Genomic DNA, 17,906 nt, shown 5'->3' with positions numbered 1-17,906 from the left:
TGAATCTGTCCGAGTTACAAGATAAGGACAGATTCTTCCTGCTGGATGCCCCGCTATCGCCTTCTGGCCTCTTCGACGGCGCAGTAGATACTGTCGTCGAGAGGTTTCAGGAGACGAAGAAGCAAGCGGCGGCATTCCAGCGCTTCCTCCCTCGCCGGCCCCAGGTATTTGGGACTGCTGAGCGGGAGCAGTCCCAGCCGTCTAGCTCCTCATATCGCCAGACCCAGAAACAGAGCGTCACGACCCTCATTGACTCGCCTCAGTCAGTCTGTGGTTCTGTTAGATTCTGAGAAGATGAGGATGTGAGCTAGAACACTTCTGCAACTCTTAAGTCTGCACCAGACTTCGGCCTTGTCTTTACATTCACCAAAGATCCTAGGATCTCAGCTGATGTCTCCCTTAGCTCTTTTTCACTTTCCACTGGAAAGAAACTCCCAATCAACATCGAGTCAGAACATCTTTGGAATTCATCACTCTTCAAACCCGGAAGAACGTGATCGCAAGTCCAAAACCTTGAAACCATCAAGACTGTCATCCGAGACTGCTTCCGGACACTCGTTCAACGACCAAGGCAATGAAAGTATCGTACATTTAACTGAACGAAACAGAGGTTTAGTATAAGCGGTAGACCCCATTGTAAAATGGCGCTGATGGTTTCACTCAGGTGGTTAACGGACTCATTTTCCATAGCTTCGTTCCCTGTTCTTCTAATGATCTCTTTCATCTACTTTGCTCCCCTTTTGTGTGGACGCGTGAGTGTATGTATGTATGTCTGTTTGTTAGACTAGTTTGTGTTAGTGTTTAGTTAATAAAACTCTTGTGCACAAATTACATGAGTTTCTGATTCTGCCTTGCAAATTAATGTCCCTTTACGATTTTGATCCTCGCTACATGCTCTAATGCATTAATACTGTATGAAAGTATTTTCTGTGGCCACGGAAATATCCTTCCTAGAGTTGATATGAACTTACACTGAATGTTTGCTGGACGAACAGATTAGTTGAGGGCAATTTAATTCTGCTACAGTTACTACTGGCAGCTGATATAAATAATTGTAATTAATCATAATTAACTGTTATTATTTATATACATTTCCCTTTTGAGCTAATTTGCTACACTAATAAGCAACAAGCTGTGAAAGAAATGAAAAATAAGGTGAAAAAGGCTTTCCATAGACCTCAAGTTTACAGGTAGTGCTGAGGTCACCTATTTCACAAGTATAAAGGCCTGAGTCACTGATGCTGCATTCCAAGATCTGTAGACAGCGTTTACGTCCCATGGAATAAATCCTCAAAGTCTTACTGGATTTCAGCTCCAACCCATTCTGCCAATTGATTCATCAAAAGAAAACAGCTCAGTGAGAAAGAATGAAAACATATTTAGGAAGGTACTGACGATTTTTTATGAGTACCTTTTGTCATCTGACGTCCATATTTGGCCTAGACAACTCACACTCCAAAATGACTGCAGATCCCTCCTCAAGCCTGACATCGGACAGCTTCTTAATGATCGTTACTGGTGTTTCTAAGGATTTAATGTACAATGCTTGTTATTTTTGCCAACTATGTGAAAAAAATAAATATTAAGATCCCCTAAACTTGGAAGTAATCTATTAGGCCTAGCTTTAGTATTTTGGTATTAGTTATATATACCTACCTTTGACTACCAGTCTGGCAGTAGTTCTCAGACCTTCTGCAGAGAAGACAATGCTACCATTATCCTCTAGCTTGAGGTTGGAGAGGGTAAGACCATGTACTCGTCCATTGCAACTAACACGCCAGTTGTTATTGGGTTTGACACGCAGGCCATCTTTTTGCCACACACCCTCCACATCAGCATGAGAAAGTTTCACCTCGAAGGACGCCGTCTCTCTCTCAGATGTCTCAATGTCCATCAGCCCCTTGCGTATGACAATTTTCCTCGCTTCAAATAGTAAGAGTTTATTTAGTAAATCTTATTTAATAAAAACTAAATAAAAAAATTAACTCCATGTATAGACAATTTTAGAACTGTTAGGCCAAGGACCAGAATTAACTGATATTCCTATTGAAATGACTGCCAAGTTCTTAGAGAATTATATTTAGTTAGGCTAAAGCAACAAATATTGGAAAATGCTCATATATCCACTTACGCTCCACATTGAGTTTGACCTGCGTACGGTCATGGAGGGTCTCACAGCGGTAAGTGCCTCGATCAGACAGGCTGAGGTTAGTGATGGTCAAGATGCGTTTGCAGCCATTCTGGGTGAGTTTATGTCTGGGACCTGGCTGGATCAGCACCCCCTGTCTCATCCACTGGACTTCACCAGACTCCAGACTCACCTCTGTCTCTAATATAGCCTCTCCAAACTCCTCAGCCATCACTGCCTCCATTCTCTTTATGAACAACACCTGTGCCTCTGTATGTAAATGTAAACATTTAGTGTTACAAAGTCATGAATTTACAAGACAAGTTCTTCAATATTAGCAAAAAAAACTGAAGTTGGTATTTGCTGAAAAAAAAAGTGCCCTCTAATTTTGGTGTCAAATCTTGATCATGGCACATATTAATATTTTATTGTACAAATAATTTTGCCTGTATTGGTCATTGTGTGTGTGTGTGTGTGTGTGTGTGTGTGTGTACCTGGTATTTATCACGTTATGGGGACCAAATGTCCCCACAAGGATAGTAAGACATTTCTGAGGTCCCCATGAGGAAACAAGCTTATAAATCATACAGAATGAGTTTTTTTGAGAAAGTAAAAATGCACAAAGTTTCCTGTAAGGGATAGGTTTAGGGGTAGGGTTGGTGTAGGGCAATAGCACATACAGTTTGTACAGTATAAAAACTATTACGCCTATGGAATGTCCCCATAAAACATGGAAACACAACATGTGTGTGTGTGTGTGTTTCTTTTATAACGAACAGAAACTAAATAAAGGAACACAGTGCAAAAATCATACAGATTACTGCTATAGTTTTTCATGTTTTGTTTTTAATTAGAGCATAGCAGTGTGAATGACTGATAATTTTTGTTATCTGAAAAAGGGCAGCTTGGACTTTTTGCAAAATATCTCATTTTGTGCTCCATTTTTTTAAAAACATATTAGGCTGAGTAGATGATGACAGAACCTTCTTTTTGGGGTGAACTAATCATCAAAAGGAATCATTTATTGAATTACTTTATCTAGCTTTCATTTACTTACCCTGGACCTTGAGGCTGGCTTTAGAAATTATACCCTCAGCCTCTGCAGTGATCCTGGAGGAATCCAGCAGCTGGACCGTCCGGATCATCAGAGTATGGCAGAGGCTGTTCTGTTCAATATGGAAGCGATCACTGGGTTTGATGGGTTCTCCATCCATGAGCCAGACCAACTGGATATCATCTGGGGAGACCACACACTTAAAGGTAGCATCCTCACCCTCCATCACTGTGGTATTGTGAAGCTCAGTGAGGAATTCCACCACACGGGGCGCTGCAAATGGGAAGCAAGTGGATAGTATTGACAAAGTGTGTGTGTTTTAGTATCTTCAAATGAGTAACTTGTTTTGCACTTACATTCTACCCTTAATCTGGTGCTGGTGCAGTCATCTTTGGACTCACAAGCATACTCTCCAGTATCTTCTTTGGTGAGACGATGGATTGTGAGACCCCTCTCTGTCCCGTTGGCATGGATAGAGAAGCGACGGCTGGGAATGATCTCCACTACATCCTTCTTCCACTGGACATCTGCTTTGGCCTTGCATAGCTCACAGTAAAGTGTGACCATACCATCTTTATGGGCCACTGTGTCAACCAGCAGCTTCACAAATTTAATACACATGTCTATAAAACACACAGGATCAACACTCCTGTGACTTTGCTTTTAAAGCCGTCTCAAGCAAAAGTGTGATTCCAGTTACCAACCTTTGACCAGGAGGCTGAAGTGCATCTCATCTGTGTTTGCATCACATGTGTACTCTCCACTATCAAACTTTTTTAACGGGTTGATGGTGAAAGTGTGGGTCAGGCCCAGGCTGGCCATGTGGAATCGTTCATCACTGACTGGAGTCCAGTCTTTAAGCCATCGCACTGTGGCATTGGGTCTGGAAACCATAGCAGTAAAAGTGGCAGCCTCTGCTTCATAACCAGTGACCAGGTTTACCTCTTCTTTGTTGAGGAACTCAACAGGAGGCTCTGGAGATAAATACAACACATAAGGCATATAAGGTCTCATCGCATTTCTCAGGTAAATGGGCCAATGACACAAAGAGTGCCCACCATAAAGAAAAGAAAAAGTCTAGTTTAAAACACATGCTAAGAAAAGTAATTCATTTTCAAGAAATTATTCAGTTCAAGCAAGTATTAAGTATTAGCTTCTCTTAGAGATTATTTTCAAAATAATTTTAAAACATTTTAAATATATATTTTCAAGGTAGGAATAAATATCATGAATTATTAATTCATGAAAATCATTAGGTTTTTAGGGAGTCCACATGACAATTTACAGTCGGAACTAACATTGCCTTGAAAATAAAGGTAAAATCTTCAGTTTTGTATTTTTTAATATTCTTTCTTCTTCTTCTTCTCAATATTTATGCAATTCAGTTAGACCATATGACTTTGTTGGTCACACCACCTGATTTTGATTAGGTGGACACTTAAAAAAAATATTAATAAGAAGTGACAAAGTTTTTTTTCCCTAAGAAATAATGTTGAAGGAGACATATTATGCCCCTTTTTACAATATGTAATATAAGTCTCTGGTGTCCCCAGAATGTGTCTGTGAAGTTTCAGCTCAAAATACTCCACAGATCATTTATTATATCATTTTGAAAATGCCTATTTTGAGTGGAAGCAGAAACACTCTGTTTTTCGGTCTCTTTAAATGCAAATGAGCTGCTGCTCCCCGCCCCCTTTTCCAGAATAGAGCTGCGCCATTACAGCTCGGACCTGCTAAAAACATCTGTTTTGGTTCTGATTATTATGTTTATCGTGCTGAAATCATGTGTTTTAAACCATATTAGTTTAAACATCTGATATACGGTTTTCTGAGAGCACACATCCGAAGCACACGGACAGAAAGCGGCTGTCACAGCATGTGAGTACTAAACTAAGTTCTCTTTCACACACAAGTTTACGTTAAAAACACATGAGTTACGAAAACAGTCGGTTATGTCTGTTAATGTAAACAGCTGGGAAATAAATCGCATGTCTATTAGATCTGTGTGGCCGCAGCAATATACAGTAAATAAATCAATAAATCCACTGCTCTCGTAAGTATCATCAGTATCATCAGCAGAATTTCACAAAAAACAATAGGCATTTTAAAATAGACATTTTAAAAACATTTCTTCCCACAGTCCTGGCTAATTTCTGACCCTGGCACATACAAACTACACAAAATTACCTTCTATTTTCACCCACAATGTGACAGAGTCATCTGCAGTCTCGCATACATATTCTGCAGAATCATCGATGGTAGCACAGGGAATCACCAGTCTGCGGTAAATCCCATCATCCTCCAGTTTCAAGTTACCATTCTCTACTACCTCCATGCCATCACAAAACCAGCAGACTTCTGCGTCTGCTTTGGAGATCTCACAGCTCAGGACCAGCCTCTCAGAGCTCAGTATACACACATCTACCTCTGACTCTCTGGGGGATACAATGTGGACTGGATCCTCTGGGTTTAGAAGAGGCAAGTGCATAATGGTTGACAAAATATGAAAAAATACAAAAATTGGTTTAAATAATAACTGAATTAATTACTATAGCAATTACTACTTAACAGTCATTCCAATTACTTAATTAGTAATTACAAAATATTTATTCGTAATTTTACAAATTATTATTAAAAATATTATCTAGAAATTAAGTATAAAACAGAGAGAAAGAAGAGAGAAAATCACTTGAAACTTATCCTTGATACTTACCCATAAAAATTAGCTGAAAGAATACTGAGTCGCCTCCTGTGTCGCATACATACTCTCCAGAATCCCATCTGGAAGCACAGAGAATGGTTACTCTCCTGTATGGCCCTTCAGCACTAAGTCGGATATTCTCACTCTCCTGGAGCTTTAGGCCATCTTTAAACCAGTGAGCCTCTCCATTTGATCGAGAAAGCTCACAGTGCAGGACTATCTCTTCAAAGACATAACACTCCATGTGAATGTCATCTTTTGGGTCCACAATTGTAACTGGAGGTTCTAGATGTAAGTCAGTCAACATCATTGATTTATTTTTTTGTAATTTCATTGTACTGTGACTCAGATTGTAAGGTGATGGAATATAAATACAAATTTCTGTCATGAAACTCTAGATGGCGCAGACCGATAGGTTCTAACTTAATCTGACATAATCACATCATTATTCACATGGTACAGCAGATTGGTCTCTTTTCACATCAGCAGGCAATGAGCTTGCTGCTCAGCATTCAAATACTTGGCTAGTGCTTGCTGTAAGAGTTGCAGTGCGCTTAAGAAACCCTCCACCTTCCCCAGCTCCACCTGTATAGATCTGCTACGGGGTAATTTTATATATTTTATATATGGAGTTATTTCACATATGTTATATGTGCAGAAACAGTATTTCTTACATACTCACAGCAGCATTCTGAAGTCTCAGTACTTGCTCTGCTGCCGCAGTGTAGCAGATCTATTCCGCCAAGACCAGACACATTAACACTGTCATGTACCTTACCATGCTAAACTCTTCGAGAGTTGTCATGACAGAAATATATTAATAACATTCATTATATGCAATTTTAGTTAAATTAGTTAGATTAGTTAAAGAGAACCAAAGAGAAACGTTACCTTTAATATTGACAGAGAATGACATGGTTTGGTCGCCTGCTTGGCAAGTATACATCCCAGCGTCTGCCAGCACCGCTGAATGGATTATAAGCCTTTTCATGGTGCCTTCTGACTGGTTGGTGATTTTATCTGACTGAAGAACCGCAACTCCATCTTTAAACCAGTTGGCAGGTGCATCTGGTCGGGAGAGCTCACATGTCAGGACCACAGGGTCCAGTTCCATAGCACATTTCTGCCTCTCTTCTTGTGTAATCTCTTTAAATGATACAGATGGGGCTGATGGAAAAAGAATAGCATTTGAATGATTAAATTAACCATAAAATATAATACACATAATATCAGGCACATAAATATTCAGGGTCGTCAAATCCAAAGCACACGTGAGCATGAATGACATTATTATCATAATGATAGTATTATATTAATAATAATAATTATGACTTGCATAATTCCTTCAGTAAATGCACATAGCATGTGGAAATAAACAGTAAAATTATAATAAAGAGGGCACAACTACATCTTGGTGAATTCTTCTGTTACTGTATATTTAATGTTAAAATGGTCCAGCCGACCATTTACGATTGTACTGTTGTACTAGGAATGTGACCACTGACAAAAGATAAAATAAATATTGCGTATAGTTTTTACCTTCAACATTCACATTAAATGTGAGTATGTCATTGTTTGATTGGCAGGTGTAGATTCCAGAATGAAGGTACTCTGCTGACTGAATTACAATCCTCCTCATGTTGCCATCTGATTGGATATTCACACCCTCCTCTATATATGTAGCTCCTGTCCGTCTTTGAACCATTGAACGTTGGCTGTGGGGTGGGACACCTCACAGTACAGAACAATATCAGTGGTCTTGGTGTCCATCTCTGACATTGGTAAAAATTTCACCTCAGGTGCTCCAAAACAGGACATGGAGAATTTTCTGTGTGACTGTCAATAGACAAGAGACAAGAAATATGAGTGCATCAATCTGAGCATTATACTGACTACAAATTGGCATGAAATGAAAATTCAACCTATCTATTTTCGAAATGCATACTGATCTTATTGTAAAGATTTTGTCAATGCATATGTGTCAGGATCATCCATGTAAATATTGACCTTTAATTTGTAGTGTCGCTGAATCTCGTACGCCAGTAGCAATGAAGGTGATTTCAGCTCCATCATACGCATTAGGCACTTGCTGGATTCGTAGAATGTGTTGGTTCTTTGACTGAGTCATGGAAAAGCGTCCACTATCCTGTAGCTGCTGGCTATTCAGGAACCATGTGCCTATCAAGTTAGCAGAGAGCTCAATGGAGAACACAGCATCATCCCCCTCAGTCACCACAGCATTCTTCAGAGGGGTTTTAATCTTTGGACCTGGGACTGAAGATGATAAAATAGAAGAGATAATCTCATGTTATCATAACACTTTAATGTACGTGAACATATTTAATTATCCAAAACAATAAAACAAAAGCACTTATTCTAACCCCTATTTATTAAAAAGAAAGAAAAAACTTTTGTCATTCTGTAATCAGTGGCGGCTCGTCGGGGGAGGCAGAGGAGGCACAGCTTCCCCATAATTGATAATAATAATAATAATCGGCAGGGATCCCAGACCAATACAATTAGTGTACCTCCTCTATTTTAAAACCCACGAGCCGCCACTGTCTGTAATATGAATATTGTAGGGTCTTATGACAAATTGCTTGTGATGCTCTTCACTTGTAAGTCACTTTGGATAAAAGTGAGTTTTAAATGAATACATATAAATAAAATGTGTTTAAAATTACATCCTTTACAGTTAAAGTGCCAAGCCTAATCTCATTGGAGACATTCATGTTCTATAAGACACTGCTTAATTATGCAGTGATTTGTAGTGATTTGTTTTGTTTTGTTTTAGGGAAGTGCAATAATCTGCATTTCCTCATTTATTCCTACATCAATAGTTTTTTCTATAAGGGTATTTTTGGTAAGTAGTACCTGCCACACTTATTCATCACTACCTTCTTTTTATAGGCTTGTTGTGAGTAATGTGTTTATAATGCAAATAATTTTTGACAGCTTGATAGTACAGTTTGTGAAAGTTTAATTCTTACCCAGATGTACTACTTTGGGGAACTCCACATGTCCACTTCTGTCATATTTATTAACACAGCAGATACGGAAACGGTAATCACCCTCACATGGTACACTGTCACCCAGGATCTCGGCAGAAGTGCCTGTTTCTGTTGTCAGGCATCGCTGCCACTCCTGAGAGCCCACTTCCTGACGTTCTAGAACATACACTGACTTAGTAGAGTTTTGCAAGTTAGGTGATGGTGACCAGGAAAGGACGGCACCATTTAAACAGTCGGTGTTCATTTGGACACTCACAGGAGAGATGGGTGGGCAGTGTCGAGCAGCTGAATGAAAACAAATTATATCAGATTCTAAATATTAAATTTCACATTATAAATATGACATTTTCATAATATGACATTATTATTATTATATATTTTTTTGCAATAATGTAACTTGTGCATCACAAAGCCATGTGTGAATTCTCTTACTTTTGACCCTGAGTTTGGAGCTTGTTGTTGATCTGCCTGCCATAAAAGTGATCGTGCCTGAGTCTTGATATGATGTATTGACAAAAACCAGGATGTGGGTTTTGCCAAAAGACTTGATAATGGTTTGATGTGTTTCTTGCAACTGCAGTCCGTCTTTAAACCAGCAGATATCCATGTCATCTTGTTCCACTTCCACAAAGAATGCTGCATTCTCTCTTCCATCACCTCTAACCTCCGTGGAAGTTTCTTCACAATTGTACCTACCAGAAAAATTTGTAAATGATATTATCCAGATCTATCTATATCATATGTATATCAAACTGCAAAGCAAACTCTCATGTTCATGAGGCACAAGTAAAAATATTTTACATTATTTTTTAAGTTATCAGTCTTCATTTTATTTTATTAGAAAATTACAAATAATTGCAGCTGGGCAACACAAAATATTGTTTTAAGTCTTTACTGTTAATTTTTTTTAATGTTTTTGATTATTTTTCTCCTCTTATCTTGGAGCAAAATTAATAGTGTTAAACTTAATTAGCTGAAAGTGTTAACATGTCAATTTTGATTGCCATAATAAGACTTATTCGTTATGTACAGTACCTTTAACTGCCAGCTCTGCAATAGTCTTTCCACCATCAGGCATCTCACACAGGTAAACTCCATCATCATCTGCCCCAACATTTTGTATGGTTAGTCTTCTCTGTGTTCCCTTCTGTTCCATGTTATACTTATTTCCTGGCTGCAGCCTCTGATCCTCTAGGTACCATGCTGCGGAAATGGACTCTTCTGGAACCTCACATTCCAGAACAGCAACATCCCTCTCCCTGACTTCTGCATCTTGAAGAGCTTGCTTAAATCGGACTGGAGGCCCTATAAACAGAAGAAATTTACCATAAGAAAATTATTTAAAAATATATATAATATTTGCAGTTTGCCAAGCAATTAAAACAAGTCACATTGCAAATGCAACGTGAAACATTAACGTGTTAATTGTCTACACACACTATGCATATATCTTTGCACTAAACACAAATTACACAATACCTCCACGGGGATATGCCAGGCCAAGGACAGTGGTTAAAAAAAAAAAGTTGTGGGCATGCAGTTACTAGGAAAGAACATAATCATATAGGCTTAATTGCACCCTACAAAGTGTAAGCTATATGCCCCATTGCATTGTTGATAAGTTTGCAGTGATGCTGTCACTCAGGAATGCACTGAGCTCTGTGGCTTTGCTCACCTTTCATCACGCATTGACCATTGGTCAGGGTTCATCGAATACATTGATCAGTGAATGACTTTACAACTAAATATAGTTACCCACAAAAGTCAGACAGACACTGCTATATTATGGTCATAAAGAGTAAGAAATTTGGTACAGTAACAATACAACCAATGTTTAATTAAGTTATAGGGAATATAAAACACATAAAACACATAATTCATTAGAAATTGGTATGTCAGTGTTATTAATATGCCATAGTCACATATTTTAATCATATACTAACCTTAAGTCTTAAGCATACAGCAACATATTAACTCATAATGGTTATATGACAACCAAGACAATGATTTTAGACATATTTTAGTTTTAAGATCATTAATGAAGGAGTAAGAATGTTTTGATTAGGGGCTGAACTCTCAGAGAACAAAGAGGTATGTTAGTTGTTAGGTACAAATATGTTACTGAAAAATAAAACATAGTAAAAATCAAGTTAGCATAATTAAAAATGGAGTTACCTTTAACTGACAGTTGCACAGCACTCAGCGTGTTTCCCAGTGCATTTGAGGCCGCACATATGTAGAGTCCTGTATCCTGCTGCTTTCAGTACAGTACTTTAAGGGTGTAATACCCCTCTCTATCCTCAAAAATTAGAAATCGCCGACCCGGCATAATATTCTCTCCATCTTTCTTCCATACAATCTCTGGTTTAGACTTTCCTGTGACATAGCAACGGAATTTGGCATGTTTGCCTTCTGTGACGGTGAACTTCTTAGCCTTCGACACGTTCAAGTGAGGCTCTTTTGAGTGTTTGGCCCTCAGTTGGTGTGGTGAGCAATGGCCATTGGTGTAGCCGTTTGTCTTGCTTCCCTCTCTTTGTTCTGGAATGGGCTCTACCAGGAGCATAGCTCCAGTCATTGCTTCGCCATGCTTGTTGACTGCTTTGCACATGTAAACCCCTCCATCTGGGGCTCTTGTTCTGAAAATCTTCAGCTGGAACCAGCCACCATCTTGCTGGCCCACATGGTAGTGGGAACTTTCATAGATCTCATTCAACTGTTTACCATCTTTCTCCCAAACCACCTGAGGTAAAGGTACCTGACAGCGTGCAGGAGAATGTAGCATCTTCTCCACGGTCAACTCTTAGAGAAAGAGGTTTGATCAGAAAACGAGGCTTGTTGTCTTGGAATGGGTTTGCTTTCTGTACCACCCCATCCTGTTGTTGATAAATAATTTTGACTTCTTATTCTGGTGGAATCACTTTTACTTTATTTGGTGGTGGTGTGGCTGGCTGTGTTTGCTGGAGCTCTTGGGGATCTTCTTCCACTTAAAGGGTAGCAGCTGCATATGTTTCCCCAATGTTGTTTTTAGCTCTGCAAATATACTGACCAGCATCTTCCATTGTCACACCAGAGATATAAAGGGTGTACAGTATACCTTGCCATCTTGTGTAATACGGTAACGACCTTCTGGAAGAATAGACTCGTTTTTCCGCTCCAAGATCACATCTGGTTGGGGATCTCCACCAATCTGACATTTAAGAACAGCATCTGTTCCACATTTCACCTGAACGGGGCGCGGGTATCCAAGCACACGTGGAGCACCACCAAAAACATCCATATCTTTGACTGTCTGGTAATGACTAATTCCGAGTTATTGAAATTAGGAATGGCACAAATGTCTGTGGCACATACCCAGCTCTGAAAACAAAACAAAACCAAAAGTTTTATGTTGGTCATCATTTTTCAATCTGACATTTGTAACATTCCTGTCATTATAACTTGTTGAGAGTTATGGGTCTAACAAGTATGTATGTATGTGTGTGTGTGCTCTTTAATTTGGGAACTTGCAGCTCAGTGAATCACCAAAGACATTTTACAGATGGTTATGATGAGTCAAAGTTGGAAAATTTAATGAAGAAATACATACAATTTTGGCTAATAAACAAACAAACAAACAAAGAAAACCTTTAACAACAAAAATGTCAAACACTCTCCTTTTTGAACATTCTTTCTGGATCCAGTATTCTTTATGACTTTAAATGCTCTAGATTGTGCTGTAGCTGTTAGACCTCTGTTGAAAAATTTACTAAAGAATATACAGTTTACATTGCATAGTTAGCACAAGGTATTCATATGAATACGACTAACGCCAGGACTTGATCCCAGTGTCTCCCCATCAGTTCCAGTCAATGGTCTGCTATCAGTTTTAATGGAAATACAAGACCAGGTGAACTACATTTTTTTAAGTTTTGAGTAGTAATGTTTGTACTGCATTTTTTAAACTTTTCAAGCACAGTAATATAGATGCAGTAGTACATATGTTAATAACTGTAGTACAGGTGTGGTGAGTTTTCACTGTTGCAGTGCTGCAGTGATAATTTGTATGCAGTGTAGGTACAGTTTTCAATACTGCTGTTATTGTGTCCAAATTACCACACACTACAGTTAAACTATTGCAGTTATTTTTTGTAAGGGTATATACAATGTACATTGTGAACTTTATATGGGATAGTGAAACATTCCTTGCATTAAGGAAGTCCTCTTACAGCAGTCAAGATAACTCCAGTCCCCATTCCCTACTTAAGCCTTGGCAGCTGGTGCTGTATATCAGGAGGAAGCATTTAAAATAGTCTGTCCAAATAAAGACGCGGGAGATTTGGCCATGTGCAGTACAAGACAAAGCATGTTCAGATGAACTACTTTAACAAACACTCATAGCATCAGGATTCATCACTTTTCTATATCAGGGACTATATATCAAAGTGCCATCACTGTTAGCATGGTTTTTATGAGAGCATTTTGCTAACATAGACTCCCTACTAAGCATGAATTTCTATATAATAAAATATTATATGAATACAAATCCATCTAAACTTATATGCAAATTATATTTCACACAATGGCTGCTTTTCAGTGGTTTCTATCCAAGTCAGTTGAAAATTTGACAGTTCAAATGGCATTCATACATTACAGTTTTTTAAATTCTTGGTCGAGTTACACATGAGCAAATGTTTTGTTTGTTCCATCACCTCTCACTGTTTTTAGTGTCTTGCACCATAATATGTTACGGCAACCTAAATGTAGTTTATTTTAGAACAAATCTGGCCTGTGTTCTGTTCAATACATTTCTAAACCTGTCAGTGAATGAACAGGGAAGCTCTATGTAAATTCTCAGTCGAATCAGAGAGTGAGGGTAAACGAACCAAAAGAGTTTGGATCAGATTGCCCTCCTGGGCATTTTGGGCTTTGAGAATTTGTCAGTTTAAGTCCAAGTTGACTGTCATATCAGTCAGCACAACATAAAAGATTACTGAGTGCATGTGTCAGGGAAGGAGACTCACACAGAAGGTTAGAAACAGAGGATGTTTGTGGCAACAGAGGCTGGGTGGAGAATGGCAGGTGAGTAAGCAGTTAAGACATAGTGCAATAGTAATTGGGTCATGCAAATATTATATGCTTGGTAAGTTTTACGGAAGTGCCCAGTCAAATAATATGAACCATGCCCTAATAATAGGATTATTTTATGTCAGATGATTAGCACACTCTTGTGCAAGTATAATGTTAATATCCATGACCAAAGACAGTATGATGTGTATATCATAGCATATTGACTGTAAATAAAAATGTAAGATAGTTTATGTGTGCTTAAAAAAGATCATTTAACATTAACTTATAATCATTTTAATTAAACATTAATAAATAATATAGGCCTATAATGATTAATTATTAACATTAATATTGAATATAATTGTTATTAATGTAAGTTAAATTAATATTCATATCTGAATGTGGAACTACTGATCTGTTAAGCATTATATGATGTTTGTTCATGATCTCTAATGAAAGTTATTATAAGTTGTTACCACATTGTTTATAATATGTTCATATTCAGGGCTGCGGTGAATTACTGCTGCCTCTCAAAGTTATCCAAAGATATTAACTATATATAAAAGTTTAGATATTAAAGTTTATCTTTGAATGTTTCCTTAGGTCATATATTAAGTAGTCTATATCTTATAGCTCTGAATTCTTTGTATGTTTGTAGTAAAACCTACTTGTGTATGTTGTACTTTGATACAATAATGTTACAGTATTTTAAAAACTAAACTTTGATTGTGACTTTAACATTTGTGATTGTGCCCGAGTTTACAAAAAAAAAAACATTAAAACATAAAACAAGATGCCACATTAAAGTTTTTGTTGACTTTTGATTTCTACAAGGATGATACAAGTTGAAAATGATTTAACAGTAATTTTATAAAGTATAAAAATGAAGTCCCATTGTTAAAATATTTAGTACCATATAGATTTTTGAAACAGAAATGTGATTCAATTTATCTAGCCATGACTTTTTTATTTTATTTATTTACACATTTATTTATTTTTTTAATGACATTTAAATTGCAAGAGAAGACACCATCATAAAAAGTAAGCATCTCAAATGTAAACTCACGTGTCAACAGGAGTATCAGATCAGCATTTAGGACCAGCCGAAATACTAATCTTCAGGACCTTTTCTTCAGAGTAAGAGGATATTGACCTTAATCAGCTTTTCTTCTTTAAGAAATTATCTTTAACCTGTTTGTTATGATTTTGAAAAAAACAATCATATCATTAGCGTTGAACAGTTGCATGAGGTCATAGAAAATATTCCACACGACAGAAGCTTCTGTCTTCTTAATAGTAATGTTAATCCAATCAGGTTGATCTCCGGTTCTTTCTACTGGTGTGGTTTGTTGATTGAGCTTCTTGATGTGCCTCTTTATACATGTACTTCTCATATGTGCCTTTCAGTGTGACTAAGTTCTCTTCTTTTTCACCACCACCACCAAACAATGTATGTATCATATGGTACCGGGTCGTTGTGAGCTCAGAGCCAATAAATGCTTTCACAACTGCCACCCATCCTACTAAATATAGCACAGTCATCATCATTGGCGGAGCAGTGGGCTGCAAAGGTTAAATTTAGACCACCTAACCACTTGACCCCTTCCACTTGGTAGGGTCTGGGTCCTTTCGAAAATATGAATACACTAAAAAATTATTATGTTAACATACTAGTTATACAATATTCAAAGTCACTCACTGCTGTCACTTTGCAAAGCTAGAGATGGAAAGGACAAACCTCAAATCTGAGCCTCAATTAAAAATACATTTTCATTATATAACAAAATATTAAAACAAGGGGCATTTTTTGAAAGAAATATAACACAACAGCACTTTTTATTTAGAAAACTGCACAAAATGTGACAAAGGTTGATTAAGTTTTAAGATATGAAGCAATAGATATGTTCAAAATTAAGACAAAAGGTCTTGGACACTTTCTGGATTTCTGGGACCTTTTTGCTGTGAGGCGACAGTGCTACTCACGAGCCACCTGTAACGAATCAGTCCACTGAAGGCGAGCGTAGTGAGAACCCAAGTGCAGTTTTATTTACAGTGATCCAAACATCCAAACAAGATACACAGACTTGACTTGACTTGACAAGGCATGAACAGACTTGACTAGGCATGAACAGATCTGACGAGGCACAAACAGACTATACTCCCCGACAGCGGGTTACAACTTCAATACACGACCAGGGCACAATGGGAACATGATGGCTAGTTATAGCAGACAAGGAGGGTCACATGACATGAACAAACCAATGGGAAACAAGACACATGACTAAGACAACCAATCAGAACATGACACAATAAACAGAGGAACCAATAGCATGAAGAAAAGAGGGCAAGGGAAGCATGACACTAACAGCATAAAACAATTACAAAATAAAAGACATGAAAACATGAACAAGACAAAACCCAAACACCACATTACACCACCGTGCAGCCCAACATTATTCACATTTATTTAAATACAAATTCAGATTAATAAGTAAGAACTATAAGTATACATTTATTGTTGTCTTAACTTTTCTTATTGGCTATGCATTAAATTACACATTTGAAGTGATGGATTGAGTGGACTGATGTGTGTTTTGGTGGATGTGTCTTGCAGTCTTGGAGATTATAGTATCTCTTCAACTTAATACATGTCTCATTAACTTTAAACACAAACTCTTCAGCTATAGTCAACACATCTCTGTCAAACAGCATTTACATTAAAACCTTGACCATTTTGCATAGTTACAAACATCTTTATCCATGTCCAAGTTATTGTTATCAGATACCCTCAGTTCCCCCTTTAAAATGCACTCTAGGGACTATCCTGACCTTTTGTACAAGATATAATTCATGGTTTTCGAAAAACAACAATAAAAACTTGATTGATTGATTGATTGATTGATTGATTGATTGATTTACGTTTACTAGAAGGTCAAAGGAAAAAGGTATTACTTTATTTTCCTTTGTTTTACTTGCTTTATTTACATCTTACATACCACCACCCTCACTTGGCCTGACTGCTCTGCAAGCAAGTTGATATAAAGTGCCTTATCTTTTTAACATAGCAGTATATGCGCTACATGTATTTCCATATATATTTTATTTGTTCATGCACCACTGATAAACCTCAGAAAATGGTCACGAGTGGTGTGACTGAGCTGAGACCGAGAGGACTCATAATTATGCACATTATTGCTCAACATAACATGACCAAATACTCTTGCTGTCAGAGTGGAACAAAGGTGAAAAAAATTTGTTTTGCAATGATACTCCAAAGCAACGAACAGACCAGACACAAAGATTTACTGTAAATATGGAACAACATCAGAACACAAAATGGATCCAAAGAGCTTACTTTTTAAGGTACTGTGTGATTATTAGTACTATAATCAGTCTTATTATGATTTCTTGTGAATAATTAGATATGCAAATAATGCTTTTTACAACAGGCAAGAAAGCTTTAGATCTATTCTATGTTCAACCTTACAAAAGATTTTTAGCTTTACAATAGATTTTAAACTTTAAATATTTCCATTGTCTAGACAGAAACTAGATATTAAATATTCTGTTCACAGTATCAGTTTCCTCTTGTCCTGTATTTAAGTATGTATTTTACAGACCTATATGTGTCCCTGTTAAGCAATCCCTATTGCTTGCCACTAGCATATATTTTGTTGATGTTACTTACTGCATTATTTACTGTATTTATTTATTTATTTTTATTTTTTTTGAAGGTTACCGGAGCTATACAATTGATTCAAATGGAAAATGCCAAGAAATCCCTTGATGTGTTCTCAACCTCCCTGTCAAAGTAACTGTTTGCATCATGATTTTCTGTTTATATGCCATTTGTTGTTCTATTAATCCAATATTAGATTAAGCTTCCTTCCTTATATCTGTGCAAAACTGGGGCCTGGGATTTCAAGCAAGCCATTTTGTGCCTGTGTGTGTGTGTGTGTGTGTGTG

General features: G+C 37.4%; 1 protein-coding gene and 1 pseudogene across 1 annotated transcript in view; one reads left to right on the top strand and one right to left on the bottom strand.

The window, feature by feature from the left end:
• LOC107694903 (obscurin-like protein 1) overlaps positions 1-12,171 on the bottom strand; it is a 17,604-nt pseudogene extending 5,433 nt beyond the window's left edge.
• Positions 12,172-17,164: 4,993 nt separating this feature from the next.
• The window catches only part of LOC107694911 (cell death activator CIDE-3-like), a 29,188-nt gene continuing 28,446 nt past the window's right edge, over positions 17,165-17,906 (top strand). The window contains exons 1-2 of the mRNA XM_016494626.1: positions 17,165-17,303; positions 17,675-17,751. Coding sequence (XP_016350112.1) covers positions 17,277-17,303; positions 17,675-17,751 — 104 coding nt within the window. The 5' untranslated portion in view covers positions 17,165-17,276. The remainder of the gene's footprint in view (positions 17,304-17,674; positions 17,752-17,906) is intronic.

Source organism: Sinocyclocheilus anshuiensis, unplaced genomic scaffold (genome assembly GCF_001515605.1).
Source record: "Sinocyclocheilus anshuiensis isolate Anshui unplaced genomic scaffold, SAMN03320099.WGS_v1.1 scaffold3199, whole genome shotgun sequence".
Classification (NCBI taxonomy): Eukaryota; Metazoa; Chordata; class Actinopteri; order Cypriniformes; family Cyprinidae; genus Sinocyclocheilus; species Sinocyclocheilus anshuiensis.
The sequence above is the reverse complement of the archived record's forward strand: the minus strand, read 5'-3'. Positions and strand labels throughout refer to the sequence as shown.